This window comes from Geospiza fortis, unplaced genomic scaffold (assembly GCF_000277835.1).
Source record: "Geospiza fortis unplaced genomic scaffold, GeoFor_1.0 scaffold282, whole genome shotgun sequence".
In the NCBI taxonomy this organism is placed as follows: Eukaryota; Metazoa; Chordata; class Aves; order Passeriformes; family Thraupidae; genus Geospiza; species Geospiza fortis.
Window position 1 is genome coordinate 1,029,633 of NW_005054424.1, and position 25,393 is coordinate 1,055,025.

At 40.4% G+C, this 25,393-nt stretch overlaps 1 protein-coding gene across 1 annotated transcript in view; it reads left to right on the plus strand.

Annotated features, from left to right (window-relative positions):
* LOC102040509 (protein tyrosine phosphatase receptor type N2) overlaps positions 1-19,715 on the plus strand; it is a gene marked incomplete at its 5' end in the record, with an annotated part of 106,774 nt that extends 87,059 nt beyond the window's left edge. Inside the window, 2 exons of the mRNA XM_031061728.1 lie at positions 10,296-10,369; positions 15,041-19,715. Coding sequence (XP_030917588.1) covers positions 10,296-10,369; positions 15,041-15,112 — 146 coding nt within the window. The remainder of the gene's footprint in view (positions 1-10,295; positions 10,370-15,040) is intronic.
* Between the last annotated feature and the right edge of the window lie 5,678 nt (positions 19,716-25,393).

The following is a 25,393-nucleotide window of genomic DNA, read 5'->3' on the forward strand; positions in this document are numbered from 1 at the left end:
TGATGTTTCCCACTGTATGTTGTATGGTCTGCATTTTTAGATGGTTTCCTCTGCAGTATATAAAGATTTCAAGCAAAAAGAAAATATTATATTGATACAATTTCTTTAGCTTTATATATTTATATATATATATATATATAATTTTATAATTTATTGGTCAGGGATTACCCTAAAAGAGCCATATTTCTTGACTTACTTGCTTATTCTGAGGATTTTATTGGAAACTGCTTGGGAGTAGTAAAAGTTATGGTAGAAAGCAATCCTAATTATCCGGGGTTAGGGGCAAATGAATAGTGAAGAAAGACTGATCAGGCATGGGCTATTCCCTGGGAGAGGGAGCACGAAGGGGGGTCCCCATAGAGTGCTGGAAGACCCTGAAAGAAATGTATTGATGTCAGTAAGCTGCTTGAGATAGTGACTAATTTGAAAACAAGAGGTCATTGACTGAAACTAAGGAGAAGACAAGCAGATAAGGAATTTGTGTGGCGTTTTTCCCACCATGGGTAGGTTAGAATATGGAAAAGTGAAAAAGCTGGGTCATAGAAGTACTGTGCTGCTGCTTTGAAAGCAGCTGGGCACATGTTTGGAAAAAGAAGTTTATATACAGAGAGTAAAACTATTTCTTTTTCAGTAGCTAATCTCATGCAGCAGAGGAGTGTTCAATTGACCAGTGGTGGTCTTCTGGCTGTAAAGGGTACAATATGGTGGCTAAAGTGTGGATATTCCACAGTTTCTAGAGCTGGACCAGTTTAGTCACTTTTAAGGATAAACTCTGTTTAAAGAGTGAATCCATAACAGTTGCATCTTTTATTCAGGTCACTCCATGTACTGTCTTGTGAGAGCTTTACCACCTACATGCAATGAAAATGAATCTAACGTAAAATGTAGTTCTTACAATTTAATAGATTTATGTAGGCGAGCTACTTTTGTGTCTTCTGGAAAGAAAATGCATATTTTCCAAAGGGGACTTCAAGATTTTTTTTAAGGCCAAGTGAGACATGTTCTCATAAATGTCATTTTTGCAATAAGCATCTTAACTTTGTTCGTGTTTGATTCATCATGAGGAGATCAAATGCCTTTCAAGTAATGTACCATGAGTTTCTGGAAGAGATACCAAAAGCAGCAAATTGTGTAAAACTCCATGGGAGCTGATCCTGGGCAACATCTATTAGCAGGAAGTAACAGCACATTCACAATACTTGCTCTATATGTGCTTTGTGTATATGTGTGTGTCTGCACATGCACATGTAAGTTGAATTTAGATACATGCATTGGTATTTTCTACAGTGACAATAGGTGATTATGGGATATTTTACCCCATATGGAATAAAACTCATTAGCATCCATTTCTATAGCAGTTCTTATGTAGTAATTTAGGCATATTCATTTTACTTTTAACTTCTGGGAAGGGTGGAGGAAATCTAATTGTAAAAGAGAAGCAATTCCTATCGTGTATAGAATGTGATGTGACAATTCTCACACACGGTGGAAGTGAGGAAGGATTGGTCCTCAAATTAGCATCCATTTGCATTCGGTTACAGTGAGTGGTTCTGCATGTTTTTTTCTGCATTGACAAAGGATATTAACTTAAAAACTGACATGTCAGCAGTGAATTTCTATCCCTGCAAGGCTGTTAAAATCAGTGTAAAACTTAGAAGCATTATCTTCCTGTATAATTTTTTAAAATATTAGATTGTGCCTGTGTCTTCCATTTGCAGTGTCACCTTCCTTTGGATTGTGTATTGACAAAGCCATATCACATTTGTACATTTATTACATGCAGTCTTAAAGTATTAATACAAAATGTGTAAACAGTAACACATTATGTAATGCATATATGTAATGTATACTCTGTGTGTGCATGACTGTCACAATAATTTTAATTACTTCACTTTTATTACTTTAAGCACTCCCTTCTCCACTTACATGCTTGCTTTACCCATTGGGTACTTTTGTTGAAGTTGTTTTGGTTTGGTTTTCTTTTTAATAAAGGTAATGATTTTTAATTTGGGTTGTTAGGTGCATAGAAGCACTTAAGTATTTTATCTGAAATTACAGGCAGTTCATTGACTCAGGCATAGGCTGGGTCCATCCCTAGCTACACACACATGCACACAGATTTTGTTCATCTCAGAGAGTGAATAAAGCTTATAATGAAAATGCCAACCTGAATACATTAGTCTTTTTTGTTATCTTTAAAACTGTACCCCTCACTAGGATTTTGCTGATGCTTTTCTCTTTCCGTGAAAAGTGTCAAATGATCCTCCTGACCAAGAGCAGAGCTACAGCAGCAGACATCTGGATAGCTACAAATGAAAATTGCTTTTATTTTTGTAGTTTCTGCTGATGGTCAGTCCTCTTTTTTATCTCTAATACTTACAAGCATTTTTATTTAGTGGGCACTTAGAGAATGCAAGTTGAAGGAAGAAAATACTCTTGTTTCTTTGCAGCAGAGCACTTTACAAACAGCAGTTACTCATAGGACACATTTTTCACTTCCATGGCCTTCACTACACTGTACTGCTGGTTTATCTTTTTAACATTGTGGTTCCATGTTGCCTTTCTTCTGTCATTTCCCTCAAAATCACCAATGTGGAGGTAAGGGAAATAGGGAAGGCTGCAGATACAAAGCATAGATCTCAAACACCGTAAGCTTTAGCAGTTTCTAGCATTTTTGTGAGGCCAGAAGTGAAGAGCAGAAACTCAGCTCTTTTCAGCCCAGGTTCATTCCAGCTAACTTTAGGCACATAAAACATCCAGTGTTAAGCATCTCACCTAACCTAGTTGTCTGGGTCTCCTCAGTCATCAAGGAGAACGATACACACCTCTGGAGGATAATTCTCAGGCAAATGAATTGCCCATCAGAGCTTACCCTCTTTCTCTCAGCTGTTGAGAGAGGAGATGACTAACTCCAATTCCAACTTCAAGGATGGCTGGAGTAGATGAGATGAGGTTGGGCCTTTGAGACTAAGCTAGTTAGTAAATATTACCGGTTTGCTATTAAAACTAATGGTCAGTGAAGAAGTGGTGTTACACTCCCCCTAGTTATGACCCTTTTCTCTTTAATCAGATTGAGTTTGCCCCTCATATGGTGTGATTAAATGTTTTGCTGCAACATTAAGTACTCAATGGGGCAAACACTTGCTGGGGCAGCTACATGAGCCTTCCTTTAGAAGCTCTCAGTGGGAAGCTGGAGGCATGTAGGGCTTTAGGAGATTTGCAAATCTTCAGCGTATCTGTGCTATGTCCAGCTACATTAGACATTGGAAACAGCATGGCTGTGACAGTGTAATAGTCCATGAGTGCTGATTTACCCTCCTGACTCCCCAGAGAGCCCACTTGTGTCTCTATACACTATGGCAGACAGAAGTGTAGATGGGTATGTTTGTGTGTTAGGTGCCTGACAGAACTGGATCTATTTACTCTCTGTCCCTTGCTCTCCATAGTTCACTGTCCCCTTGCTGTGGCAAAGCTGAATGCAGAAAAGGGCCAGAAAATGCAGTGCCAAAGAAAGCCTCTTTGTCAGTCTTCAGATGGGGAGGGAGGAAAGGCAGCCTAAAACTGCTGCGCGCGTTTGCTCTGACCGTGACGCACCACGTTAGACATGAGTCATGCAGCCATCACCCAAACATGACAAACACTTGTGTTCTTCCTAAACACAGGCACACTGTGATGAGACAGCTTGGTGTCCTCACTGGCACTGTGTTGTTTCCCCTTATTTTCTTTCTCAAGTGTATTTCCGCTGTTTCACATTATTACGCGTGTATCATCCGGCTGCCTGGGAATACTGAGCCGTGCAGGATCCGAGGCTAAAGGCTGTGATCAGCAGCATCCTGCAAACACTAATTGGCTCTTCTTCAGCTTCTAGCAACAGCAGCATAAAGGAGTGTAGTAGGGACTGTTCCTTCAAGATTTTAACAAGCTAGTTTTTAATCTTAGCTAACAAGTCCCTTTGCCCTTCAAGGCCTAATTCAAAATCTATACAATGTAATAAATATAAAAAGATGCATTAGGCAGGTAATATCTGAGTAGAATGAAGCTGAATACTTTCTGAACACAAAAAGAAAGGTGTTTGACAGGTCATTTCTGTATTGCTCTTAGTACTCCATTTTTTTCTGTTGGGATAAATGCTTATTGCCACACTGATCATCATAATTTCCTGAAGGAGAAATGGTAAAGGTGCTAATAACCCCCCCTTTACAGCTGCTCAGCACAACTTCTACCTCATACATTCAGTATTGTGATCACCTTATGGTCAAGAAGAACAGAAAGAGAGCTGAGAAAGGTGCAAAAGGTATTGGAAAAAAAAAAAAAGAGGATCTATCTAGGTCTTCACCTCTCTAGTGTCCAAGTACCTTATAATCATTAATGGATTTGCTTTCATAACAACTCATTAGGTAGGGAAAAAAAGGATTCATTTTATAAATGATGGTGTGAGACCTAGGGTGAATTTAATGATTTAGCCCAAGTGGCTAAATCATTTAGCAGGAAGTCAAAATTTCAGTTCTGAAAAGAACTGAAATCTATCTAAACATAGCCCCTAATGACCAAGCCATCCTTTAGGAATCACAGTAACAAATTTATAGCCATTCTACAGAGTTGTAATCATATCTTTTTGAGGTATATCTGGAAGCTTTTCCCAACTAGAAAAATCCTTTTTAATTTAATATTTATGAGCAAAATGTATTTGTGAAACATTCACAAAGAAAATTCTTCAGTTTGGGCTATTTAAAAGGAAACCCCCCACAAATAACTGCTTTGATGAAGTATTTAAACATCATTTTATTTTTATAAATACACAGGAAATTCAGAGCATCTAGAATCTAAAATATTCCTTTTAAGACAGAGCTTTAATATAAAATTCTATCAGTCTCAGAATCTACACTGCACTTTTCATTAGTACTGAATAAAATAGAACATCTGACTTTGCTTTCAGTGTATGTTGAAGCCTACTACATAAAAATCTCAAAGATTGCCTTAATTAAGGTAAAACTTCTCATGCATTTATGTAAAAATGGTGATTGTTCTTATAACTGAAAAAAAAAAAAAACAGCACATTTTCAGTGCACAAACTGTAGTTTGCTGAACCTGAAAAAACTTTTTAATGACATGCCTTCATTTTTTCTTCCCAGCTGATCCATTTAAAGATGTTATTCCTCTTGACAAACATTGTCATATTCCTGTGCCATCACAGTGACAGCAGTACTGCTACAACGTGGAAGGGACCATCCTCCACAGAGTGTTTCTCATCTGTCTTGTGCTTAGCAAAATAGGACCCCTGCCATGTCTAGGGGAATGAGAAGAGAGGGAAGCTTCCATTTTTATAGTCATAAAACTAACATTAGGTAATTCAGGGTGATTTTAAATATTGTGAGCTGCTGGTCACCTCATGGAGCCTATTGCAGCAGAATTAGGCTGGGTCGTTATTTATTGCATAGAAAAGAAAGAAAAGGGGAATTTACCCATGTTTTTATGACATGCTGGATACTCCACTTACACAACTATCTAAGGGCAAACACTTTAACCCCTTGAGATCTGCTAATCAGGAGCACCAGCTGTTAAGTGCCAGCGTGCATCCAGCATTCATGCCTGCGGGGAGAGAAAGGCTTGCAGAGGATATGACCCTAAACTTCAGAAACCTCTTCTCTCCCTGGGGGCAAAATATCATTCAGCTTGCATCTTCTCCTGTTTTCTTCTAGTTTATCCAGTTAATGTTCCTGATGTGGGTTGTTGTGCACTCGCTGTGAATGCTTCAAGCCTTTAGGAAGATGATAGTTAATTACTGAAGTTAAAATCTGGCTTGCACTGGTGTGGAAGTGCTTTCAGAGGTATTTACTCAGCCAGCTCACTGAGCTGCTAGGGGCAGGGGAAGGCTGGCAGTATCTGGCTCACAGTGAATTACTGCAAATGTATGTTCTGTTTAAAAAAAATAGCACATTGCACAGTCATTTTTCCCAATACTGGTGGTACAATATTAGCTCAGTCTCACACCAAGTCACATTTGTGTGTTCATTTAAAACAAGCAATGAAATCCATTGTGAAAAAGCCTGTCACAAACACAACCTAAATTTATTCCTTGCAAAGTAAAATACAGTCAAAAGGTTAAAAGGCCATTCCTTATTTTTTAAATGCTTCTTTTATCCCTTTCTTTAAGCTTCTGAAACCAGTGGCAGACACATATATGTTGGTGGGAAGAAAAGATAGAAAATACTTTCTTTTTGACATATTTTGTTTTCTTTTCTAAATGTTACTTGCTCTCCAGCCTAGTATTTTTAACCCTTCCTGTAGATTATTTGTTATATGACAATAAATTGACATCTGCATCTATTACTGGACTTAATAGTTTAGAAGCCTAAGCAAAACACTTTGAATTATTGGATATCCTTGAAATCAGTAAATCAAGCTCTTCTAGCTTTTGCTTTAAACCACTGCATCAAATTTAGTTTATGTGGGCTTTCCAGATAAGCAGTGTTTCAAATGCCTTAGCAGTGTGTGGATATTTTGCAGCCATCTCAGTAAGAGCATGATTTGACCCTCGTGTCCTTAGATGCAATATTCCTCTTTCCCAATGTCATGTAGCATATGCTGTATTTTTTGTCACCTGAACCGGCTCAAAAGCATAAATAAATTGTTATTGGGTACTGTAGAATGTAATGCCACATTGTCATACTCCCAGATGAAAGAGGAAGCCTCAGCATGGCAAAGAAAGTGTTGAATTTGTGTCAGATTTCAGCAAAATAATTCCAAAGGGAGTTGAAAGTTCATGCTGCACTTAAACAGTGAGCTCTTCTCACCTGTGAAGGCAGGTTGGGTTCAGACCTCCCTTTGTGCCTTGAAAATCTCTTCCTTTGTCTGTGTCTGTCACCAGAAAACTTTTTACAGACTATTGCACATGCCAGTGGTAGTGAGCTGAATTTACATAATCCAGCAGCAGAGTATCCTAAATTTAAATAGAAAAAAGCCCTCATCACAAAATGAGATTTAATAGAGGACTAGCAATGTATATTTAAACACATTTGTTTTAGCCACAATAAGGGAAGAGATGCAGAACATGTAGATGCAGAGGAGGAAGAGAGGCTTACACATGCAGAGAGAGAATAAGTCATGCTGGCTTTTTCCTATGCCATTGATTTCATCTCCTGTCCTGTGAATTTTCTTGTTCCAAGGTGTTTTTCTTCTGAAACAGTGTCCTGTCTTTGCAGCCCTAAGTTTCATTGATCATTCTCTCCAGGCACTTACATATTTCCCATCACCATAGTATCCAAGGCATTCAGAGGTGGAAAAAATGGTGTCGCAAACCAATCCCTGTCTCTGCTTTGGATTGCCTCTAATCCAATGGCATCTCAGCAAGACACTTGATTTGCTTGGCTTTTCCTTAAAATTACCTGTGGCTGAGGACATCTGAAATGCTTTTGGGTGAGCTGCTGATCACAACACATGGGCTAGGGACACTAGTGAGTAAAAACTGATGTTTTAGGGACTTTACTGACAAAACACTTCAGAACAACCTTCCCCTTAACCATACCAGCCCACTAGGACTGTTCTCATGTTCCAGTGCATGCATGTGCTTTGGTGTTTTGCTAAATCAGGATTTTTTAATCAAGTGTTGTTCATACTATTAGTCATGTCATTCCCTTAATGATGATAAAAAAGCAAACATCAGTTCACTAGTAAATGCTGCAGTCTGCATCACAGAAATGGAGGAATTAACTCTTTCAAAGGTAAACTCAGAAGCCTGTCTGGCCATTAAAGAGTGTAATAACAATGTCTTGTCATAAACTTTTTCTCTTTTTGTCCTGAGAGTAGAGTATTTTCAAATAAAGGTCATCCTTCAGTGGTGGGGGGACAGAGATGTTACAGTCATGGGTACTTGAGCCTGCCAGCTGCAGTGGAGGATCTCTGGGTTCATCCTTGCAGCACACACCTGGGAAGCTCAGAACTGTGGATAGCCTTGTCCATGGATAGCAGTGTCTTAAATATTTCTCAGATCTTAATTTCTGAAAGGAGAATTTCTCTTACTTTGAACCAAGATGCTGCTGGAAGTTTTTGTTTCCTGGAAATCAAATGAGGCTGCAAGTGAGGCTGTAAAGCATGTGCAGCACTCACATAGCTCTGCTTCCTTCCACAGCAGTGATGGAAAAGGAAAATCCCACGAAATTGCATGTGTGTGTGAGATTAAACACTGAAGAGAGCTACTGTGTTACACCAGTGTTAGGGTTTGTGAAGAGGGTACCTTTAGTGATGCTTTCCAGATGAATTCCCACTGCAAAACCTGCAACAGATTTAAGGTATAATTACTGTCAGTGTTATCAGACTTTACAGAGTATGTAAGTATTGCTTTGCTCTGTTGTAAGGAGATTTGGGGGTTTTTAATTTTTAAATAAAAGCTTCTATTCTTTTTCAAAGCTCATCCCTGTAGATCCTGGGGAGGGGTGTGGAGCAAAAGGCATGCAATGTCCCAACCCATGGTAATTAGCAAAACTGTCTGTAAGACACCATTTCCAAGTTGTCACTATTATATTTAATGAAATAATTCATTCAATTTCTGATACAGCTGAAGAACATATTTTCATTTATTTGGAGAACATATTCCAAATAAATTATTCTTGTAGAGTTGATGCTATTTTTAAATATAATTTCATAATTTTTATCAAGGAAACCAAATTAAATCATTCACTATTCATTGCTATTCTGAATTTTTTTAAAAGATGGTGCTGAGCTATAAAGTTGAGTTGGGTAAATGAGGAGGTGCATGATGTTTGCATTGATATGAACCCAACTATGGGTAGACCAGCCCTTAAATTATAAGAGTTGTAGGAGGAGTGGTAAGTGTTGGGTCCAATTCTCCAAATCCAGTTCTGGGAACTCAACAAGTGTGTGTTCTAGATATGTACAAGTTACATTGCAGTGCTCTAGGTGCATGGCCCACAAGTTGGCCACTGAGGCCCCTGTGAATATATGGGGATATTTAAATGCCTCCAGAAGGAAGTCCAAATTGGCAGAGGAAATTTATAGGACCAGGCAGCAGGAAGCAGTTGACAAATCTTCAGAGCACACCACGGAGTATCCCTTAATATAGAGGAGATTCCAGAATTGTGGCCAATCCCTGCCCTTGATAAACCATCCAATGACAAAAGTAAATGTACAAAAAAAGAGAGACCTTCAGTCAACACGTTTCCAAGCTGCTGTAGCTATGGGCCCACATCAGCCCTAGGAGAATGAACAGCCACCCAGGGCAGTAGGGCACAGGAGAGCAGGGATGGGGTGGTTACACGTGCATTAGGATGACCTTCTGCCCATCTGCCTGGTGCTTTGGTACCATGAGATGTTCTTGCAAGATGTAGAAGGGAGCAGATATAAGAAAGCCAAATTCTGCATGTGAACTTTTCACCTCAAAGGATTTCCAGCCAGGCTTCTATTCTTGAAGCTCATACAGGAAGGACCAAAATCCTGATTCCCACTCAATCCCTTCCTAAAACATCAGATTAGGCACTTAAGGAAAATGAGAAGGGTGGTCTTGAAATACCAGTCACTGGAGGAAATCGAGGAGGAAATCAGCATCTCCCTGTCCCCTTCAGTTCTCTAATCTTTGTGGATTATAAGAAAGGGAAGGGGCTCAAGGACTTGCTTTGATCTCCATAGTTCATGTATTGAAAGGAAGCTCCTCCATGTGTGTGGGGCAGGGAGCCAGTCCCAGCCAGGCTGTCTGTGCCTGTTTCACCTGCCCTGCTGCTACCCATGGCTGCAGGGCAGCTGTGTCCAGACACCCAGAGAGGAACCTAAAGAAAATGCCACAGACTGGCCAGGTGAAACAGTGACCACACAGCAAGGTGGTCTGACAGGTCCTGAACTAGGAGGCCACAGACAGGTTTTCTGGATGTCAGCTGCAGGTGACAAAAGGTCACCTAAATCTTGTTTTTACAGCATTAATCTTTATGTGGTTCAGGCCCTTAATTCAGTGCATACTCTTAGAAGTGACAAAGGGGATGCTCAGTGGCATTGCCATGACAGACCCTCAGGTTCCACAAAATATATTCTGCTCTGGTGCAGAGACATTTTTAAGAATTTGTTTTTCTGTGGCTTCTCTTGAATTAATGTTAGTAAAAGGTGCCCCAACCTCTTATTTTTCTATATGAAGACAAAAATTGCAGCTGCCTGCCAAGTCTGCTGAGAGATGGATGTAATAATTTTCAATTGGACTGTTAGCCCAAAGGGAACCCGATAGCAAGAGATTGACAGATGCAGCATGGATTATCTTGTGCTCTGAACTCAGCCCAATTTGTGGTTTGTTGCAGGTGCTAAAGAGATTGATATTGCTGCTACCCTGGAGCACTTGAGGGACCAGAGACCAGGCATGGTCCAGACAAAGGTACTGTCAATAAATCCACTGGGATTTTAAATACATTAAAGGTCTTTCACAGTAGTTGTTTTCATGACAGAAGAGAAAGGGTATGACCTAATTTAACGCAGGTCGCTTGCTGATTACTCTGTTTGGCTCCCTCCCAACTGAGGTTTATTTATGCTGAAGATTTATCTAGGTTACTTTCTTTGGTGTTTACTGTTCTTTCTTGCAACATCTCCAGCATCTATCTTGATTACCATATATGAAGGACAGCCAAGACAACAGTCTATAGCCTGCTAAAGAAAATGTGCATTTGAAAGAATGTTCTTGCTTTCATCCTGAACTATGGATTATTTTCTTAGAATATCTGTGCTTAACTGTGCTTGTAATTTTTTTTACACTTCTACTCATTAAAGAGAATGTAACTGCTGCATTTGATATTTTCCTCTGAAAAAAAACTCAGAAGTTTTGAATTAAAGGAAATAAAGTTTTGCAGGGAATCAAGTAATTTTTAGTATCTTTGAATGAAGGAGCTTGCATCAGCCTTTATGGATGTAACATGGCAACTATATTTTTACACTTTGGTGAGATGAATGCCTTACTCTCAGATTCCTGTCAGTTGTAATAGTTTTGACATTTTTCTACAATGTAAAACTTTTAAACATAGTAGCTGATGGTGCAATTTTAGTCCCTTAAATTAGAAATGAAGCTTTCTGTTATTAACAATTCCAGTGATGTATGGAATGATATTGTGGGAGATGTGCTGCAAGTTAAGAGCTGCAAATATGACAATAAAAAAATTCTTTCATGGTATGAAGGTGAAATAAATCAGTTTATGGCCTTATAAAATATAAAATTATAGTTATAGTCCCAAACTGAGCAACAAGAGCAATGTGACAGCACTGTGTCTTGGCCAGGCTGGAACTGATAGGAAATTCTGCAGTGTTTAGGGAGTTGAAATTGCTGAGGGGCAAAGGTGAAATAAATATGTGTTGCAGGAATCATTGGTTCATCATTTTTCCTGAATGTCTTCCCAATTATGTTATTTCCCACTAATATTAGGGGAAAACACTGCTGAAGAACAGCTTGGGGAATGTTAATTATTATTTACCAATTAAGTAAATGCATGAAAAATAAAGATGAGCCAATCAAAACTAACTAATCTTTATCTGCAAGGAAGACATAAAATTGCACAAGTCTTTCTTCTGCTTTGATTATTCCCACTGGAACAAAAGGCAAATAGCACACAGTATCCAATGTCATGTATATTTACTCTGAGGTAAGATGCAAATCCTGGACTACTCTGCAAATGCATTCAAAATATGTAGCAGCTCTGTGGCAACATAGAGCTCAGATTCCAGTTTCCTTTTCAGGGCAGAGAAATTATGGCTTGTTGTCTTCAACAGAAGGAAAAACATCACTCCAGAAGCAAAGAATGAGGTTATGTGAACAACTTCTCCTACTTAGCTCAGCAATAGTTACCTGAATTCCATGAAAATCTCCCTCAAGACATGGTTTTTCCCTCCAAACATTTGTCTGGAAGAGCTTCAGAAAACAAATGTACCCTGTGTTTTCATCCAGGATGAAAAATTTTCTCAGGATATTGCTTATCTCTCCTCTTGCTCCTTCTTCCATCATTGTCATTTTCTCAAAACCACCCAAATCACTTATTCAAGCTAATGTCTTGCAAATTATAAATATCTGGTTACATGCTAGCAATGCATGATCCCCAGAGAATTTTTCTGATGGATTTAAACAAACCCCTGTGCTTTCCCAGCTGAATACAAATGAGGAATATTAGACTCTTGGAGTAATTTAAAACGATGGATTAAAAGTCAGGTTAGAAATGCCAATTACAGAATATCCCAAGGCAAAATAAACACCAACTTCCTTCAGCAATGTTATTTTGTTTCCAGCAGGCAGCGCTCCACCTTTCCAACAGGCATGGGAAAGATTTGTTTGCAACATTTTGTCTTCTGGAAAGGATCTTTAATTCAGAAGCACTGTATATAATAAATTGTAATGAAATTATCATAACCACATTCTGCATTTCTGAGAAGCATAATGGAGGGTTTGTGGATTTGTTGGATTTTTTTTTCCAGAGGAATTGTAAAATAGAATTGATATGTCACATATGAGAGGAAAAAGCAATGAAGGAGGAAGTGTATTCTCTGTGATGGGAAAAATACATATTTCTTATTTTTCCTGTCTCCTCTATCCTCTCACAATCTATAATAGTAGATAAATTCCTTACTGTGTTATATATGCTACATGAACTCACTTTGTTTTCCTGGGAATTTTTATCTGTAGACTTAATGAAACATAGCCATAGTTACTTTTTATTAAGTATATTCTATTTTTAGAACAGAATTTTTAGAATATACTTTTTATTAAGTACATTCTATTTATTAAGTATATTCTTGTCACCTCTGCATTATAGGTGAAGTGACACCACAGAATGTCTGCCCAGCTCTGTTTTCTAGGCAAAGCTAGATGTTAAAATTCATCTCCAGGCAGTCTTGTATATGCAAATAGGATATGTGAATGGCAGTGTAGCTGTACAAAACAACAAACTGATCTCCTTTAAAAATTACTGACATTAATTTGCTCTTATTGCAGTTGTCCTCATGGAAAAGTGTGGAAGGTGTGGGAAGGCTTTTCCTGGGAGGGTGGTGATGCAGTGGAAGCTGCACTCCCTGCCTTTCACCTGGGTGTGTTGTGCAGAAGGATGGAGGGGAAGAGCTCAGCTGGCCATCCCTGACTGGCCATGTCCCCACACATCTCGTGTGTGCTGTCCTGTCCCAGTACTGCAGTCAGTTCTGAGCTCTGGGTGTGCACATATGCTCTGTGAATTGTTTTGCCTCAGTCATTAAGGTCACACTGCCTGTTGCTCAGTCCCTGGGTGAGGCAGACACTCTTCCTCAGGCTTTTTGAGCTGCTACAAGCACCCAGTTTGGTTCTGCCCCATAATGGCCCATATTTGCCCTCTCTGACCCTGCTGCTCTCCAGCTTCTCTCACACTCATTGTGCTCCAGTTAAAATACAACTGATGCTCCTGGATGGCCCCCAGCATTCCCAGTGTTTCCTTTAATTGCAGAGCCCTTAGACAGTGCAGGGAGCCTTAGGCAATCATGCACACCATTTTCAGTGCCTACTGAGGATGAGTCCTACTCTTTAGGGTGAATTGATGTCTGATTAAAAGCTGTTGGCTGCAGTCCAGCAAGTGTACATGGATGCCACTTTGACAGCACCAAGCAGACAGCAAAATTCTTGAATGGCAGTGTCGCTGAGAAATTATTCTGAGTTTTATTCTGCTTTTTCTGCTCTGGCACTGTGCCCATCATTGCTTCTCTGAAGCATCTCCACATGGGAGCTGACTGCAGTTGGGTAAGACAAGGCAGAGAAGACTGGCACTGGATTGCAGGAATTAAGAGTCAGCTGCCTTTCTGTGCTTTGAGTTGTACATCTGTAGTTTGTTCTTTCATCCTCCCTGTACATTTCTGCAGTAAAATGAAACACTGTGGAAAATTAATGTTATTGGCTCAGCGATCACTTTTGGAGGTGGCTGTGTTCTGTAACCATCCCACACAGCCCCTGGCAGCACCAAGTGAGATGCCAGAGGTACAGACCTCCAGTTTTCTAATGGGAGACACAGCCAGTATCCCTGCAGTGATCTTGGGATGCTTTGCAGGGTGCATCTCAAACCTGCATCCTCAGAGTTGATTCCTCAGCAGCTCTTGACCCCAGCTGGCTTAAACCTCTGGAGTACTTCCAGAATATCCAGGAATTTCTCCACAGTCCTTATCAAATGTCTTTGATTTGCCTGTATTTTGAGAGAACTTTCCACTGGAAAGTTTCAAACTCCAAATCAGCCAGTCAGTTATTTCAGTAAGCTAAATTATGGAGAAAAAAATCACTTGCTTGGAAAATATAACACCTGTTAACCTTGAGGATTTAAAACTGCTTTGTCCTTCTGTAGGACTACACAATCCAGGAGTGTGATAGGGTTGCACTCTGAAGAAGTAGCCATTCATGGCTGTGTCCTTCACAGCTCTGCCAACCCAGCACAGAAGCTGGCAAATCATTTTGGTGTTGAGGTTACAGTAAATTAATAGCAGAGAAAAGCCTTCCCAAATATGTCTTATGTAGGAACGGTCTTAACAACATTGAGTAATTTGTGAGTGTGGAAAGGACATTAAAAAGAGAGGTTTAAAAAGATCAATGACAGGTAAGCCAAAACCCAATTGATATCAGGGGAGGAGATATTTATTTTAGATTCTTTCAACTAGAAACAGTCCTGAGAAAAGCCAAAGTCTGTGCTTTACAGCATCTCACTTCATATTTCAATAATGGTCTGGGGTCCCATCTCTGTGTCAGAAGGAAGTGGCTGATGATCAGCTACTCCCAAACCCTTCTGACCATGCAATGGCAATATATCATTGTGTCCCAATGACTTGGGTTCTGCCACTAACAATTTTCTCCATTAAAATGACGCCAGCTTCAAGATGCTGTCAAACATGTTATATGACATCAATAATCCAAGAACATTTTGTTCCTTTCCATTGCAGTGTACAGTTCATCCTGCATATTCATATTTTTAACAATGTCTTGAGGAGGTTCAGCTGCAGAACAGAGCACCAGGCTTTCTGGGAAGTGTTTTGTTTTATTATTCAGGGTGTGCGTTTGTTCTCTCCGCAGGAGCAGTTTGAGTTTGCTCTGACAGCGGTGGCAGAGGAAGTGAATGCAATACTCAAGGCCCTTCCCCAGTGAGCAGCTCAGTCTCCTGAAGGTTCCTGCAGAATCCATCCCTCGTTTTCCTCATCCTCAGTCCCTGTGAATGTTCTTGGAAACCGCGACCTGACCTTAACTGTGTATCTTCTGTTGTAACCACATAGTGATAGGGTCCTTACAAACTGCTTTAGCTGGTAAAAGTTCAACAGTTAAAATGTGTATTCTGGTTTTTTTTGGAGGTTTAAACAAATTTTTAAAAGTACATCAAAGCCTCGGATTAAGTGACAGAACAATCCATCTAATTCCTCCTACATCCTCGAAGCCCTGAATGTCACACTTTGAAAGCACACATTCACGTTCTTAATAGCAAATATACAATATTGTGGGTAATTAGTGCAGTCAATATAGTCTCAGAAAACAGTGTTCTGTTATATTTTGTAGCTTCTCAAAGGCTGAATAAGAGTGGGGGCCTAAAGAGGATGGTGATTGTTCCCATACAGTGCCAAGCTGGAGCATGAAACAGTGCTGTGGGTGTGAGCAAACACAGGTCCAGGCTCTGGCAAGGAGAGCTTGCACCTTCTCATGCCAGGCTTTGGCAAGCAAATGTTTTCTTAACTGTTGTTTACTTTTCAGCTTTGTGCCATGAGAGGAAGAAAGTCTGAACTATGAGTAAAAGAGGCTTGCATGGTTGTTGCAACTGGGGAGAAAACATGTTGGTCACATTTATGGAAAGCCAGGGGATAATGAGCACAACTCTGACCATGTACCTGGCACTGACAGCGCAGAAAAGGAGAGCATAGGCTCCCCTCAAGTGATGAGAAGGGTCCTGTCAGCAGTCAGGTAATTGTCTGGAGCTGTTATGGAAAGAGATTGTTGGTTTTATGGGATTACTGAGGAAGAAAATGGGATTCTCCTCTTTATACCTTTGCATTTCCCTCTGTAAAGCTCCACTGTGCCATCCTTTTTAGCCAGGAAACTGTATTTCTGTAAAAGCCTGGCTGAAGAAGAAATCTCCAATCTGCATTTTGTGACTCTCATCAAGTTTGTCTGATCCAGGCATTTGTTGCAGCTCTCTGCAGAGGCTTTGCTCACTCCTTGTTCTGCAGGACACCTATTTGAACTGAGCATGAAGGGGTAAAGCAGCACAAAGATTGAATTTCAGAGATTCATGTGTTCTCAAAAGCCTAATGCCTACTGTTGCAAAGTAATGCTAAAATATGTCTGTAAATGGTTTGGATATGCAATCTTGCTTCTGTGATTTTACAGGTTCAGTTGTGGCACTCTTCTAAAGGAATTTACATTATTGATAGAAAGTACTCTGATATGTTTGAATGAAGGGCCTGAGTGTAAAATTATTGAAGGTACCTAAGTGATCTAGGCTATTAATTTCATTTTCAAAAGTGAATATGTGGATGCTTTTTCATCTGCTATCCTACATCTCCATGATGTAAGAATCTGGGGTGCTTTTTTCCCAAAATCTTATGAGTATTGTGTGCTTGAGACCATATTAGGCTAATTGTTTAACTTCAACACTGGAAAATATATAATTCAATTTGGGAAGGGGAGCTTTCATAAACTTCTAATCAGTGAAATGTTAAAAATAACAGTATCACACAGTTTTGCTGGCACAGAGGTGATGAGCATCAATCAAAAATCAACCATGTTGCAATTTTGTCTTGTAGGTGTGGATATTGGTGATTTCTTCTTTTTAGCAATTAAAGAGGTCCTAAAAAAAAAAAAAAAAAACAAAACAAAAAAAAGCAGAAGGCCATTTTTGTATGCTTTACTTGATATATGCTGTTGCTTAATTTGTGCATCCCATTACTACAGCAGTGCAGAGCAGTTACTGCAGATGCCATCATCCTCTTAAGTACACATACTGTACATTAAGCCACATGTTTATTTTATGGCCTAAGCATTTTAGAGCTTTCCTAGCAATAACTAAAAAAACTAATGGAGTATAAATGAGAAAATTGCCTTTTTCATTTGATAATTTAGGTTTACCGGGATTCTTTTATTACTTTAGCTAACACAAAATTTCAGATCAGGGCAGATGAGATCAGTTTGAGCTATATCAGCAAGTGTTTGAAGTAGATTTACTGTGAGCCACGTACTACAGCTTTCTGAAAATACAGGTGTATGCAAACAAACTGTCCAAAGAATCAAAACTGGGGCATCCTAAGCCAAGCCCTCTCTCTGATTACTGGGTGGAATTATTTTCCAGTGTTAGATGCTGTGCCATCACCCATTGCCAGTGGGCTAATGGGGTTTTACCACAGATGTCTGCCCTGGGATTCATTAGTGTTTGCCTCCTGACTGTCCCTGTGCATACCACCAAAGTGACTGACGAGCCTTTCGTTGCACTTCAGGAATATTTTTTAATTGTTCTTTTGCAAATATTTGCATTTCATAATAGCAGTTTCAGGGCGATCCCTATTAATTCACAAGCAGCTGAGTGTGGGACTTCATGCTTCAGAGTTTATTTAGCGTAGATTAGAGGGCATTAATCTTCCCCAAGGCTAATGGGGCAGGAATGTATTGTTTTGCTCATCCTTGTAGAGCAGTTTACACAACAGAAAGATGCAGTTTTACTCAGAGGGTTAGAGTATCTCCCACTGACTGTCATCGACAATCCTGTTATTTCAGCCATGTTTTGTACAGTTCTTCCACAAAGAGGTGCAAGGCTTATTCTGTTGACTGTAAACAACCACACAGAATATTTCATCTGTGCATAGCACAGTGTTCACACCTCTCAATAAATACCCTGCTTCTGGGAGTGATAATCTGCTGCAGGGTCAATTGGTGAAGCGCAGGTTTCAGGTGCACCAGGGCAATCTAGAGGGATCTGACTATCCATTTCGCAGGAAGATGCCAAAGCCATGGATGAAGCCACAGAGATGGATTTGCCATGCAGGGCAGGTATTTATTTTCACTGCAGTTAACTTAATCCTTGTGATCTGGTGAAGGATGTTATTCAGGCCAACCCCCAATCATTTGCACTAGACATGGGATGCGCCCCATGGTCACTGTCAGGTTGAGCTGAGCTTCTGCCTGAAGACCAGGATCACCTGAGAGCTCAAAGTCAAATGAGACCCATCATCCTCCTCTGTTCAGTTTTCTGCTGATCTTTAGTAAACTCATTGCCATTGAAGCTGGGGCTGGTGCCTGACTTGGCCACAAACAGCATGTGTTTAATATTGGACACATTTACATTCGAGACAAATGGAGTGTACAGGTTCTGTTTGTGTGCTTGAACCTTTACATGATATTTTAGGGGGTGACCTGCAGGAGGGCAATTTAGCCCCACTGCTCCTCGCCGGAAAGAAAAATCCCCGTTTTCCCACAGGCAGCACACAAAGCTGCTGTCCCTGAGCAGGGCAGGGACCTGACCAGGCTCCTGCTGATGCAGTCAGTGTGTCCAGACAGGAGGGACAGAAAGGTGGATGATACCAGAGTTGATATTTCACAGGAGTAAAAGCACAGTTGCTCCCTCCAGCCTTTGCCCTTGCCATGACACGAGCTGGGACTTAGAGGAATGGAGAGGCAGGACAGCACCATTCCCCAAATCCCAGATCCTTGAAGTTCAGCCTGAGGCACAGGGCTGAACAACAGTGTGGGGTTTGCTGTTGGCTTCAGGTGTGACCTGTAACCATTGCTGTTGGCCACTGTCGTGGGACCTGCTGCAGCCCAGGTAACTCCCATCCCAGTGGAAGTCCTTGGCCAGGAATGAATTTCAGCAGAAAATCACAAATCCAAATCTCAATCCAGTAGCAAAACAAGCCAGATTATTTTTATAGAAGCTACTAAATGTTTAACACATTTCAAAATATTTTTAGAATCTATACCCATGACTAAACCTTGTCCCTGTCTCCAGCATGCATGCAGAACCAATCCCCATCCATTCCCAGGGGAATGACAGCTATAGTACCTGTAAGGAGTTCATGCTTTATTAGTCAAGTGGAACATTAATAAAACCTGGCCCACTTCATAATTTCCAGAATAGTCATTAATTAAAAAAACTGTTTATTGGAACAGAAAACAAGTATTTGATTAGCTTTGTTACAGAACAATAGCTCTCCTCATTTTTATTCTGCATATTTTATTCTTTCTTTAGAAAATTCTCTTAAGAAGCATTTGAGATAATTCGCTTTTTAAAATTGTACAGTTTCTATGGTTTTGCTTTTTAAATGAGAATACACTTTGTAGATTTGATTATTATATTTTTCTGTTAATATTACATTGGGCATTACAAAAGCATTCCCCACCACAGTGAAAAGAAAGTGATCCTGTTGGTTTATTGTAAAAGAAAAAAAATAATTAAAACAAAATTGCAGAGCTGTGGCATACTCAATCCAATTAGAGCATGACTCTTTACTACTTTTCATTTACCACATGAGAAAAAAAAATAGTTACACCAGCAAGATTTCATTTGAAGCTGTTCATGCATGCTGTTTGTACTGTATTTGATGGCATAATATTGTTTTGTTTACAACCTTTTTTTTCTCGTCACTCTATTATATTCTTTATATGTATATAGTTAAAAAAAAAAAGATTATACAAAGTATTTTGTTCTACCTCTGTAAAGATCATATTTGTGAATAAAGTCACGTTGTCTGTGGAGTATTGTATTGTGAATACAGCATTAACAGCTGGTGCTTTGCTTTTATTTGGGGGGTGGGAGGGGTGCCAATGTCTCCTGCTGGAGGGAGGGGGGGTCTGACTATCCAAGGTGGGAACAGAGGCTCACAGGGAGGGGCACAAATGCCCTGCTGGTGGCTTGGATATGCACATTTCATCTGCTCTGAAAAGAGGTTGCAGCCAGCTCTGGCTCAGGTGTGTGGCCCTTAGTACTGCACCTTGCAGGATTTTGACTGAGACAGGCCAAAAATGAAGCAAAGAATCACAAAGTTACAGGGACCCTCCTTGTACTGCCAGGAAGTGGAAAAAGATCACCTAGAGCCTGTGTCACAGAGTGTACAAGTTAACAAAGAGATTAAATGGAACCTGCCTTCAGGAAAATTAAAGGCAGGAGAATGTTTTGGGGAAGGCAGGTGGATCAGACCATCACAAAATGGCCAAGGATTTGTAGTTTTTAAATAGAAGAAGTTCATAGGAGTATTTGAACAGGTAATGGTAACTTCTCACTGTTACATTAAATAAGCTTAAGAGGAATAAAGTATAAAGTTGCCACACAAACACAGCATTCAATAAAGGGTCTTTTTCCTGGGGTATAGGAATTCATTTTCTCATAAGCACGGCCCATGATATGAAGGTTTTGGATCTTCCCATTAAATACTGACTGGTAGCTGTCAGAGCAGTCTATGGGTTTAGGCAGCCCTGGCATGGCAGTTTCTATGGTCCTGTGTTATGTGTTGAAATTTCACTTGTTTTGAAGAAGACTTAAAATATGCTTTCCACTTACCTGGAAATCACTAGAAAAATGTAAACAGAAACCTAAAGTGGTCCTGGTCTGGCTTGCTTCCTTCCCGTCAGAATAATCACATTTTACATTCTTTAACCTTGTTTATGTAGTTGCATGTTTTAATATCTGTGCCTTTCTCAGTGTAAGAAGGTGACTTTCATCTTGGAAGCAAAATATATGCACCATTACAGCTATTTTCCTGTTGGTGTAATTTAGGAGGTCTTTCATCTCCAAGACAGCTTTCTGAAAACTGGTAACATCAGATGGAGGACAAAAAGAGAAATGTGTTTAACTGTATAAATACTGGAGCATTGTGAGTCTTCTAGATGAAACCAAAGCCACCAGTTGTGCATCATTCATTCATGCAGGCAGTGCTGCTCTGGTCTCACACTGCACAGGTGCACACAGCTGCAGAAACAAGTGCTGGTGGGACTGGTATTCCTGGTTTTGGATGCTGAGCAAAGAACTGCACAGCCACAGGGAGGGGTAGCAGTTAGGCTGGTTTTATGTGTGCTTGAAACAACTGAGTCCTCGGACAAATTCTTCTTTAGTCAAAAATTAATTTCTCCCCTTGAGAGTGCACCAGTTAACCCCTCACATGCAGGTAAATCAGCAGTACAGGTAAAAGACTCAATGTGGCTGACCAGTCTGGGAGTTCAGACTTTGTAAGGTTTGGGCTATTTGGCTGATATTCTGTTAATATTACATTGCACTGCCCCAGAGTTTTCCTGCAGTAGCTTTCGTCACACTTCAAAAAGATACAGGAATGTGTTGCTCCCATCATTTCCAGCATATAGTACAGGTGGGATTCACCTTAACCAGCCTCTGAGCAGCTTTTCATGGACTTCCACAAACCACCCACTCATCATAAGCTTCCTCTGTGGCCAATAAAGGAAAACAGAGCAATTTTAGAGTGGGAATTACCTGGTTTGGCTTCCACTTCACCATGAGGTGATTCATCCTATTCACCCCATACCCTGAAACAGGGAACATCAAAATTTTACTATGTGCTAAGTACAACAGCATTTCCTTTCTATGTTGTAAGCCTATTCCCTCAAAACTGCATTGGATCACTTGTCAGAAAAAGTGAAGTGATTTCTGGTTTTATATACCTTGAATTTATAAACATCCTTATCCCATTCCTCCTTGGTTTCTCTTGATCCATACAGATGACTCGTGTCCCCTCTTACAGAAGCTGTCCTGTGCCTTTGATCACCTTTGCTACCCTTCACCTTAACTTGTCCAATTCTACACTCTGAGGTACACAGGGGCCAGGCTGTGGTACAGTATCACTGTGATGTTTTTAGATATTTTAGATATTTTCTTCTTCTTTGGAATGTCTAATGTTTTGTTGCCCTTCTCCAGTGCTGACCATTGAGGTTTTGCTCACAGACACTCATTCACAGCCATACCAAATGCTTTTCTTCAGGTCATCTTTATATCTTTATTGTTAAGATGTATTTCATGATATTAATTCCTTTATCTCCAGTAATTTCATCTGCCATCCTCACAGTCCTACAGTATCACAGGGTCTCTCCATGACACTTCACAGCTACTTTTGTTTTTATAATGGAAGGTAACAATGTGTCATTCACACTCTGCCGCCTCAGTATCACCTCTTCCTTTTTCCTATTGTTTAAAGTGGGGAATCACCATCACTACAAAAATTGTCCCTTTCTTCACAAAGTGTTTCTTAACTTTTAATCCTTCATTAACCCACAAAAATCTTCCCCCTAACGCAATGGCAACTCAGTTTCTGTAAGAACCTTTCATGAGATGGCTTTTGCCAAATGCTTTTAGGAAAGCCAAATACAAAATGATCACATACATCGTCAAACTCACTGATTTTTTCAAAGTCTCTTAGGATGCTTTTGCAACACAACTTGACCCTGCAAAAGCCTTGTTGCTTTTTCCCCCTCTTTACGCCACCAGTTATGCAGGATCTAGACATAGGGGTGTGGATGCTGCTTATAGAGTAGGACACAATAAAATAGCTTTGGTATCCTTATGGAGTCAGTGGAGAGCTACTGGATGGACAAAAAACAGAGCTGTGGAGCTCAGATAGTGCAACCCCCACTCAACACAGCACAGCTCAGGGTCATTCCCAGGCACATTTTGAGTATCTCCAGAGATGCTGGCTCCTCTGGGTCCTCTTTGTGAAAAATATCTTTGAAGATCTCATTGATGCTGATTGATTGCCAAGCAGCTCCCCAAAAGGAGATGCCTTGTGCAGACAAATCCCTCTCTGGGTTCCACCACCAAGGTTGTCTTTGTAGAGCACACCCAGGCAAGTAGCACACATGGAAGGATTTATAAATAAATTCTTAATCTGTGAGCTGAATCCCACCCTCTGGGTAGGATTCAGTGCTTGCTGGTGAGTGGTTGAAGTCACTGCAGATGCTGTGGGTCCCCTGTCCAGCCTGCAGCACTCCTGCCAAATGGCTGAATCTGAGGTCTTGTGCTGCGTTTGCCAGCCCTGTGCTGGTGGCTGAAATCTCCTGAAGTGCCTCAAATCATGTTGGATGCTTACATTCAGGGATCTCAGTCCCACATCATGTGTCTAGCAGTTGGATTCTGCATTTTCTACCAAAATTGAAGGTATGGGAGGGATTTTGACAGGACAGCAGCTTCCCAGATAACCCACCAGTCCAAAAGAGGCAGCAGCTTCTGAAAACACTAATTTTGCTGTCAGAACTGGATTCAAGGCAGGGCTGTGACTCCAGCAGCATTACCTGAGTGTGTGCCAAGCCCAGGCACGAGGTGCTGCAATGACCACAGCAGGGCACAGCTGGAGAGCTGCCCGTGTGCTGGGTAGCACTAAAAGGCTTTGTGTACCTCACAGCCAGTGACAGGAGTGTGTGGGATCACAGGCGCTGTTGCTTTCCAACACAAGAGGGCAAAAAAGGGAAAACTGGCCAAAAGCAGGAGTTCACATAAAATGAAACCTAGTGTACAGCAGTGTTCCATTATCACTTGTTTCTAAATGTGGCATCCATTTCCTTCACATAGGAAGTCTGCTCTGATTTCCAACAGGTTTCATTTGTATTGTCCAAGTTAGAAATGTTTGTTCCTGAAGGTGGATAATATTACACTAGAAAGCATCAGCAAGAGCAGCTCTTGAGGTGTTCCTGATGCTACACCTGAGCTGTTGAGCAGAGGCCAAAGTGGACCCACAGCTTTGTGATCCTGATAAAAGCATTGCCAAGGCTGAAAGGAAACCAGAGCTCTGGGAAGTGGCTGAAGGGGAAAAACAAACTTCCACTTTTTCCAGAAAAACCTTTTGATTCTTTAAACATTATTTCCATAGGCAGGAATACACATTGCTTTTTGAAAAGGGAGATTGATTTAACATCTGGTGTGTCTAGCTGTGCCTGGTTGAAGGAGCTGGGTAAGTGACCTCACTCAGTGAGGTGTTCCTTGCAGAACAGAAGGTCTTTAGCATTGACTTTCTCATCTGTTCTACTCTTGATTCTAAGAAGACATGGTATTTCCATTATATTTTATTTAAATATGGTAATATAGGAGCTGGAGTAACAAGCTGGGATCTGTTAGGGTTAATCTGAAATTAATTACCTTTCTGCCCATGCCATATATTTCCATTACAAAGACCCTCAAGGCAGGCAACCAAGCCAAACTGTGTTCCTAAGCAGTTAGGTAGGATTTGGCTTTCCTTACAGTTATAGCACTAAATGCTGAGCTTTTTGAAGAAACATTTTAATTGTGTTTGTAAAGTTAAATTACCTTTATTTATTTCTCTGCAGTTCAGAGAATAACAACACTATAACAATATGATGAGCTAAAGAGCTGACTGGGAAATAAAACATTTCTTGATGTACTACTGGCTCATAGACATCCAGGTATTTTGTTCTGGAAGATTTTGTTATGTCTCTGTTTGCTGAACCAGACCCTTGTTGGATTCTCAATTGTGCCAAATTCCTGCCCTGCTCGACTTCCACCTCCTTTATCCTCCATGGCCAAGAGGCCAGATGGAGATGGATGTGCTTTGTAGGCTGGTCCCCCTCTGACATGAGGATGTGAGGCACAAGAATAGAAACTTGCAGGAAAGATGTGGGTGCTTGCTCTGCAGCAGAGAGCTTTCAGCAGAGGCTCCTGTAGCATCACATTCACCAAGGAATGGAATGGATGGACATTGTAGTGATCTGCCAGAGCTGCCATCTCATTGCTGAGCAAGTTCCAGTCTCTAATAATCTTGTTCCTCTCAGTAAAAAAAAAAAGAACCCCTTTTTTGTCAGTCTTGTAGGCATTTATCCTGGGAGATCTTCACAGATCTTCTTTTTCTGCATCTAACTTTCTTTTCTGTAAGACACACAATATCTAATGTGCACAGAACCACATAAATGTCCATAAAAGTTCTTTTTTTAGCAGAATGCTGTCTTGAAAAAGCTTATTCAATTCTCTCTGGTGATTTCCAGTCCTGTAAGAGCAGGATTTATGTGAATGGCAAACACAAGCAGCCCTGCCATACATAACCAATGCTGGTCCCCCCTCCTAGAGCAGACTCCTGTAGCTGTATATACAAGTCTAGCTGCTTCTGACCAGTGTGAGTCACTGAGACCATCCCATTTTAAATGTTTCTTCAGAATGGATGGCTGATGCTGCACGAGTTACACTATTTCTAATGTATGTCAATTAATTAACAATTTAATGCTGGCTGAAAATGCCATTATAGCTTTTACTTTTGGCTTCCATGAAAGCTCATTTAATATTATTAAGTATTTTAAATCAGGGAAAAGTAATTTAATTACTTGTCTGAGATTCCCTTTAATGCACAGTGAGATATAGAGGGTTGGGCAAGAAAGAAAGGAAGCATAAGGATAAACTTGATAAACTCCTCCTGCCCATATCCAGGGTCAGGGAATGCCCTGGTAGGTTAGACT